General features: G+C 36.9%; 1 protein-coding gene across 1 annotated transcript in view; it reads left to right on the plus strand.

Annotated features, from left to right (window-relative positions):
* The window catches only part of LOC110343352 (transmembrane protein 182-like), a 67,574-nt gene extending 65,899 nt beyond the window's left edge, over window positions 1–1,675 (plus strand). The window contains exon 5 of the mRNA XM_021234653.2: window positions 285–1,675. Within this exon, the coding sequence (XP_021090312.1) occupies window positions 285–517 (233 nt within the window). The 3' untranslated portion in view covers window positions 518–1,675. The remainder of the gene's footprint in view (window positions 1–284) is intronic.
* Window positions 1,676–9,183: the final 7,508 nt, after the last annotated feature.

A 9,183-nucleotide genomic window follows, 5' to 3' on the forward strand; every position in this document is an offset into this window, starting at 1 on the left:
AACATAAGGAATACATTACCTATTTTCATGATATGTAAAGCAGTTCAATTTGAAGTAGTCATGGAATACTAAAATGCTGGTGTACAGAGGTAAAAGAAAACACATCCTTAGTCTGTGATTTTTAAATTTCAAAAGTATAGATAATATAATGCAATATGTGTTTCTCAAATGTAAAATAAAAATTTATGGGTTAACATTTGTCAAATTTCTTTATGGTATAGAAAATGAATTTAAGATTTTGCCATTTGTACTTCCCACATTATTTATTTGCTTTTCTTTCACAGGGGCCCTGTTCAGCCTGATTCTCAGCCTGTTTGTACTATGGAAGGAATATGCTGTTGATTTTCCAAAATATATATCTACTGAAAGGAGCAATAAGTGTGTTCCAGAAAATGTCCTCATTGATATAAAATATGGATGGTCTTTCATGTTTGCTGCTTTTGGAACTCCATTCATATATATGTCAGGAATTATGTTTCATTTCATTGGCCGACAGCTTGAGGAGTTTTGGAAATGAACAAGATCAAAATAAGAGGCTATAGTAAAATCCAATCATATTTCTGCAGGATGCTTCTACAAAACAAATTCAAGGCTTGGAACTTAGCACTAGGAGGATTATTTGCTACCAGTATACATGTGTAACATGACATTGCCAAATGAATGCAATTTGCACAAAGGGTGCTACACAAGGGAAACATTAAGAGAAGCAATTTCTAAGAGAACTTGTGTGAGCTGGAATTTTCTGTCTAGATGCAGAGATAAAATGGTCTACTCTGTTTTCTGAAATTCATCACAACTATGTACAAGAGTGAGAGTGATATCAAACTCTCTGGTGCTATTATTTAATTTTCAGTCTGTCCAAAGTGAACCCAATTTACAGTAGAGCTTTTCTTTTTATGGGGAATTAAGTTTGAATCATGTGGCTTACTTGAAATAACCAATTAACCATAGCTAATACACAAGGGCAGCTATGACTCATTCTCTTCTAAAAGCTTGAGAATTTGAAGGGACAAATGCAGAATTTTCCCTTCTTGTCTCTGAATAGGTAAAAATAGGTAAACTTGAACATCAGTTAGTGCAGGCACATTTCAAGGGGATGAATAAACACAGTTACATATGAAAAATCAACGATTTTATAGTTATGCCCCGCATCACACATCTTTCCAACATAAATCGTGCTTGAGCAAGAGATTTATGAAAATATTACAAAATGTAGACTGTTCCACTTGAATGGATGCAACTAATGGTCATATTTTCAATCTGAACAAAAGGGCCTCTTGTGGCTAAGGGATAATTATATCCAGAAAATGTGAATTCTGGCCTGCAGGATGACTGAAAGAGGTACATCAATTTCATTATTTAAATCACATCTATTTATTATTTAACTATTTATATTTGTCCTTTAAAGTCTCAGAAGAATTAATAAGTCTTAGTCCAACTGAATGGAAATGTGATGGGTAAGGTCTATGCTAATTTTTAATTTATAGCAGAATCTAATATTAAAATCATCAATAAGATAAAAGTTAAATTATGATTTTGGTGATCTTATATGTTGTGGTTAGTCTGTGAATTTTATAAGGAGAAATGGTAGAGTAGTCTTCATTGATAAATAAAAATGTATTATTTGTATGGATTTATTTTCTTTTGGAGGGGTTTGAGACTGGGTTTCTTTATGGCTTTGGAGGCTGTCCTGGAACTAGGTCTTGTAGACCAAACCAGGCTGGTTTCAGACTCACAGAGATCTGCCTGCCTCTGCCTCCTGAGTGCTGAGATTAAAGGCGTGAGCCACCACAGCCCCACTTGGATTCATATTCTATGGTATATGTTTTTAGTGATTCAAATTGAATAAGTGTCTTCAAGTAATAGTAAAATGAATGCTTACATTAAAAGGTTCTAATAATTAATAATTATTCTTCTTTGTTGTACTAATTAGTAACCATTCATCAATTATGACATAATTTTACGTACATGTTTTAGTTTGATACAAAGTACTACAAATTTGTATTGTTCTAAATGATACTTTTATGTTTACTTCATTGGATTTGTAGATTTAAAATTTAAAATTTTACTAATAAAATACATGTTGACCCATGAACCATTGCACAAGTTGATATTTCTCTTACACACACAAACACACACACAGAGAGAGAGAGATTGAGAGAGAGAGAGAGAGAGAGAGAGAGAGAGAGAGAGAGAGAGAGAGAGAGAGAGAGAGAGAGAGAGAGAGAGAGACTCTTTCACATTGAAAACCATTTAAAAAGAATCCTGGGAGGGGACTCTAGAAATAATATGTTTGGTGAGAAAAGATCTTGAAAATTATCACTTGTTTATGGTCTGATTATATCCATCAACAGAGTTTAGTACGGAGAGATTGAACCATTTCACAAAGACAGATTCATCTACCAGAACTGAAATTCTAATTCTACCATTACAGTTTAGATGACTGGTTGACTTCTGTATTAGAAGTGCCTGGAATGGCAAGTCTAATTCACAGGTCATAGATTGCTTGGTAGAAACTTGAAGGGATTTTATTTTCATTTTTAAGGAAGTCAGCAGTCTTCTGTTAAAATGGATGCACTGTGCAGTCTTAAGCAGAGCCACTACTCGCAGGTAGATATGCATATTTTGGAGGAACTGAGGGAGAAAAGGAAGTGATTCATTCTTAGTTTTCCATATTTTAAGGAATATACACTTCATAATAATGCCAAATTATCAGGAATTTCTTCATAGCTTAATTTATAAGACAAAATCAGTAAATGTGAAAAACAAGTCAAATTATCTGTCTAATATAACCATTCCATAGCATCAGGATTATTTCAAGTCTCAAAAGAGCAGAATAATTTTATTTGTACTGAGGAAGGTATTGGAACAGAATGAAATTTGGGAAGAAGGGTGGACAGTATCTTTTCTCTTAATATTAATTAATGAGACTGTGTATTGCTGTCACAGGGCTATGAAATAACAAAATAATGAATGAAAGAAATACAGTATATGTTGATTGTATGAGAAGGCACATACACTGATACCTAATTCAAAATAATATTCAGTTGGCTTGTTTACTTACCTGCACATGAAAAAGCACAAACTTTATTTGTTCATAGTGCAACAGAGAGTGACATTATCTATGAATATACATCATCACTTCTCAAATTTTACAGTGTCTCATGTGACCATTTCCTCATTCTCAGTAGCTTTATGCTGTGATAATTTGTTTTTACAAAGATGTGTTTGCTTATTTATGTACAGTCATAGTCATGCATATACATATTTATAAGTCCAGGTATATGCAACAATAGTGATTTGTATCAATAACTACTGTGGTGAATAATAATTTTTCTTTTCTTTTTTAAATTTATAAAACAAGGAAATGATAATTTTATCAAAAGATGTTGTTTTACTTGTCTACTAGTCCTTTGTATGTACATATTAAAATGTATGTACTGCAGTTCTCATGGGTAGACTGATGTGGGGAATGGATGAAAACCAATCTCCCCTGTAATGACGGCGCCTATCCACTGATCTATTGTGCCTTGGAGATAGCTGTGATATCACAGATAGACCACACTGTGATAGTTGGGACCAGGTGGGTATTTTGAAGAACTGGGCCAGAAAAGAGTTTAAAATATAACAAAATGGATGGAGAGAGAAGATCTGTCAAATTTGGCAAGTTGTTTATCAAGTTTCTAAGAGTATGTAAAGAGTATGAACTATGTTTATTAATAAAAATATAAATGCATATATTCATATATTCTTGTACCCAAAGAAAATGTTTCAATTCGATTCCATTGGTCTACCTGTCTGTTTTGTGCCAATACCAAGCTGTTTCCAGGACTATAGCTCTATAGTAGAGGTGGAAGTCAGGCATGGTGATGCCTCTGGAAGTTCCTTTATTGTACAGGGTTGTTTTAGCTATGCTGAGTCTTTTGTTTTTTCTTGTAAGCGTGAATATTGTTCTTTCAAGGTCTGTGAGAAATTGTGTTGGGATTTTGATGGAGATTGTATTGAATCTGTAAATTGCTTTTGGCAAGATTACCATTTTTATTATATTGATCCTACCTATCCAGGGGCAAGGAGGTATTTCCATTTTCTGGTATCTTCTTTAATTTTTTTCTTTTTTATGTTTTTATTTAAATTAGAAATACACATGCTTCAAATGTCAATCCCAGTTCTCCCCCTCACTTGTGCCTCCACCAGCCCCCCTCACCCCCAGCCCAATCCCCACATCATTCCCCAGGGAAGGTGAAGCCCTACTTGGGGGGATCTCCAGAGTCTGTCATTTCATCCAGGGCAGGACCTAGGCTCTTCCCCATGTGTCCAGGCTGAGAGAGCATCCCTCCATGTGGAGTGGGCTCCCAAAGTTCATTCTTATGCCATAGTGGACACTAATCTACAACCCCAGGCCCCAGAGATTTCTGAGGCCTCCTCACTGACACTACATTCATGGAGTCTGTATCAGATCCCTTTTGGCCTCTCAGCCATCAGTCTGGGGTTCAAGAGCTCCCCCTTGTCCAGCCAGCTGTCTTTGTGGGTTTCACCAGCACGGTCTTGACCCATTTGCTCATTATTCCTCCATCTATGTTACTGGGTTCCAGGGGGTTAGTTCAGTGTTTAGCTGTGAGTATCTGTCTCTGCTTCCATCGGTCACTGGATGAAGGTTTGAGGATGCTATATAAGGTAGTCATCCAACTTATTATCAGGTAGGGGCTATTATTGTAGTCTCTCCACTATTACTTAGTTTTCCAGTTTGTGTCTCTCAGCCATTTTAGACTCCTCTATTGAGAATTCTCTATTTAGTTCAGTCCTCCACTTTTTAATTGGATCCTTTGGTGTTTTGGAGAGTAGCTTATTGAGTTCTTTGCAAATTTTGGAGATCATCCCTCTGTCAGATGTGGGGTTAGTGAATATCTTTTCCCAGTCTGTGGGTTGTCTTTTTGTCTTGCTTACTGTGTCCTTTGCCTTACAGAAGCTTCTTAGTTTCAGGTGGTCCCATTTGTTAATTGTTGATCTCAGTATCTGTCCTTCTGGGTTCCGGAAACAGTCTCCTGTACCAATTTGTTCAAGGTTACCTCCCAATTTCTCTTCTAAGAGGTTCAGTGTGGCTGGATTTATGTTGAGGTCTTTGATCCATTTGTACTTAAGATTTGTGCATGGCAATAGACATGGATCTATCTACAGTCTTCTACATGCCAATATCCAGTTATACCAGCACCATTTGTTGAAGATGCTATTTTCAATTGTATAATTTTAGCTTCTTTGTCGAAAATCACCTTTTCATAGGTTTGTGAATTGATCTCAGTGTTCAATTTGATTTCATTGGTCTACCTGTCTATTTTTGTGCCAATACCAAGCTGTTTTCAGGATTATATCTCTATAATAGAGCTTGAAGTCAGGAATGGTGATGCCTCCAGATGTTGCTTTGTTGAGCAGGGTTGTCTTGGCTATCCTGTTTTTTCCGTATAAAGTTGAGAAGTGTTGTTTCAAGGTATGTGAAGAATTGTGCTGGAATTTTGATGGCGATTGCATTGAGTTTGTAGATTCTTTTTGTCTAGATTGCCATTTTTACCAAATTGATCCTACCTATCCAAGAGCATGAGATATCTATCCATTTTCTGGTGTCTTTAATTTCTTTCTTTAAAGACTCAAAGTTCTTTTGATACAGGTCTTTCACTTGTTTGCTTAGCATTACCCCCAGGTATTTTATGTTGTTTGTGTCAATTGTAAAGGGTATTGTTTCTCTGATTTCATTCTCAGCTGTCTTATCATCTGTATGTACTAAGGCTACTGATTTTCTTGAGTTGATATTGTATCCTGCCACTTTGCTGAAGGTGTTAGTCAGCTGAAAGAGTTCCCTGGTAGAATTCTTTGGGTCACTTATGTAAACTACCATATCACCTATAAATATTGGAAGTTTTACCTCTTCCTTTCCAATTTGTATCCCCTTGATCTCCTTTTGTTGTCTTATTGCTCTAGCTAGAATTTTGAGTACAATATTGAAGGGGACAGCCTTGTGTTGTTCCTGATTTTAGAGGAATTGCCTTGAGTTTCTCTCCATTCAGTTTGATGTTGGCTGTTGGTTTTCTGTATATAGCTTTTATTATGTTTAGGTATTTTCCTGTTATCCCAGATCTCCCCATGACCTTTATCATGAATGGGTGTTAGATTTTGTCAAAGGGTTTTTCAGCATCTAGTCAGATGATCATGTGAGTTTTGTTTCTCAGCTTGTTTATATGGTGGATTACATTCATAGATTTTCGTATGTTGAACCATCCCTGCATCCCTGGAATGAAGCCTACTTGATCATGGTAGATAATTTTTCTGATGTGTTCCTGGATGCGATTTACCCATATTTTATTGAGTACTTTTGTATCAATATTCATGAGGGAAATTGGTCTAAAGTTCTCTTTCTTAGTTGTGTCTTTGTGTGGGTTGGGTATCAATGTTATTGAAGCCTCGTAAAAAGAGTTTGGCAAAGACCCTTCTGCTTCTATGGCATGGAATACTTTGAGGAGAATTGGTGTAAGCTGTTCTTTGAATTTCTGGTAAAATTCTGCACTGAAGCCATCTGGACCTGGGCTTTTTTTGTTTAGGAGATTTTTGATGACTGCTTCTATTTCCTTAAGTGTTATAGGTCTATTTCAATTGTTCATCTGTTCTTGATTTAATGGTGGCAGGTGATATCTATACAGAAAGTTGTCTTATTCCTTTAAATTTTCAAATTTTGTGGAGTACAGGTTTTAAAGTATGACCTGATGATTCTCTGTATTTCTTCAGTATCCGTTGTTATGTCCCCCTTTTCATTTCTGATTTTGTTAATTTCCATGTTCACATTCTGCCGTTTGGTGAGTTTGGATAAAGGTTTGTCTATCATGTTGATTTTCTCTAAGAACCAACTCTTCGTTGCATTGATTCTTTGTATTGTTTTCCTGGTTTCTACTTTATTGATTTCAGCCCTCAATTTGATTATTTCCTGGCATCTACTCCTCCTGTGTGAGTTTGCTTCTTTGTGTTCTAGAGCTTTCAGTTGTGCTGTTAATTCTCTAGTGAAACTATTCTCCAGTTTCTTCTTGTGGGCACTTAGTGCTGTGAACCTTCCCTGTACCACTGCTTTCAAAGTGTCCCATAAGTTTGGGTATGTTGTGTCTTCATTATCATTGAATTCTAGGAAGTCTTTAATTTCTTTTTTTATTTCTTCTTTGACTCAGGAGTGGTGCAATTGCACATTATTCAATTTCCATGAGTTTGTAGGGTTTCTGCAATTTGTGCTGACCACATTAAAGCATGGTGGTCTGATAAGATACATGGAGTTATTCCAATTTTTTGTACCTGTTGAGGTTTGCTATGTTGCCAAGTATGTGGTCAATTTTTGAGACGGTTCCATGTGGCACTGAGAAGGTGTATTCTTTTGTGCTTGCATGGAATTTTCTATAGATGTCTTTCAAACCAAATTGGGTCATAACTTCTATTAGTTCTTTTGTTTCTTTGTTAAGTTTCTGTCTGGTAGTCCTGTCTAGTGGTGTCAGTGGTGTGTTGAAGTCTCCCACTATAAGTGTGTGAGGTTTTCTGTGTGGTTTGAGTTTTAGTAATGTTTCTTTTTCGAATGTGGATACCTTTGTATTTGGGGAATAAATGTTCAGAATCGAGACGTCATCTTGGTGGATTTTTCCTGTGATGAATATGAAATGACTGCCTTCATGTCTTTTGATTGATTTCAGTTTAAAGTCTAGTTTGTTAGATATTAGGATTGCTACCCCTTCTTGTTTCTTGGGACCATTTGATTGGAAAATATTTTCCCAACCCTTAACTCTGAGGTAACATCTGTCTTTGAAGCTGAGGTGTGTTTCTTGTATGCAGCAGAAGGATGAGTTCTGTCCTTGAACCATTCTGTTAGCCTGTGCCTTTTTATAGACAAGTTAAGATCATTAATATTGAGGGATATTAATGACCTTTGATTGCTTATTATCGTTTGTTTTGGAATGGTTGTTCTTGGGGAAATTGCATGTGGATTTCCAACCCTTTTCTCTTTTGGCTGTTGGTAAAGTGGGATTATGTATTGCCTATGTTTTTCTGTTTGTAGTTAACTTCTGTGGACTGGAGTTTTCCTTCCAGATCTCTCTGTAGGGCTGGGTTAGTGGATATGTATTGTTTATTTATGGTTTTGTCATGGGATATCTTGTTTTCTCATCTATAGTACTAGAAAGGTTTGCTGGGTATAGTAGTCTGGGCTGGCATTCTTGGTCTCTTAGTGTTGATAGAATATGTATCCAGGACCTTCTGGCTTTCAGAGTTTCCATGGAGAAGTCAGGTGTAGTTCTTTTGTTTTGTTTTGTTTTTTTGCTTTTTAAATAACATATACATTTATTATTTTTATTATTATTATTATTTATTTTTAAATTTAAATTAGAAACAAGGTTGCTTCACAAGTCAGTTCCAGGTCCCTCTCCATTTCCCTCTCCTCCTCCCATGCCCTTCCACCAACCGCCCCCCAATATCCCCACATTTCCCCAGGGGTGTCCATAGTCTGTCATTTCATTCAGGGCAGGGCCTAGACCCTCTCCCAAGAGTTCAGGGTGAGAGTGCACCTCACATTGTTGGGTGGGAGTCCAAAGTCCGTGTGTAACCTCGGGATGGGTACTGATCTACTGCCCAAGGCCCAATAGATTACCTAGGCCTCTTCACTGACACCCACATTCAGGGGGTCTTGATCAGTCCCATGCTGGATTCCCAGGCATCAGTCTGATATTCAAGAGCTAACCAATGTCAGGTCAGCTGTTTCTGGGGGTTAAACCAGGCCAGTCTTAATCCCTTTGGTCATCAATCCTCTTTCTCTGTTACTGGCTATCTTGAATTCAGTCAGTGCTTAGCCATGGGAGTCTTCCTCTTCTTCCATCAGCCACTGAATAAAGGTTCTGTTTCCCAGAGTCTCCGGCCATGGGATTGTAGGCTGGCACTCCCCAGATCTCTGTCTAAAATCCATATGTGAGAGAGTACATGCCATGTTTCTCTTTTTGTGACTGTGTTACCTCACTCAGGATGGTTTCTTCTAGTGCAATGCATTAACCTGCAAATATCAGGATTCCATTGTTTTTTTTTCTACTGAATAGTACTCCATTGTATAAACGTGCGACATTTTCTCTATCCACTCTTCAGTTGAGGGGAATCTAGGTTGTTTCCAAGTTCTGGCTA

This window comes from Mesocricetus auratus, unplaced genomic scaffold (genome assembly GCF_017639785.1).
Source record: "Mesocricetus auratus isolate SY011 unplaced genomic scaffold, BCM_Maur_2.0 Super-Scaffold_100003, whole genome shotgun sequence".
Taxonomy (NCBI): Eukaryota; Metazoa; Chordata; class Mammalia; order Rodentia; family Cricetidae; genus Mesocricetus; species Mesocricetus auratus.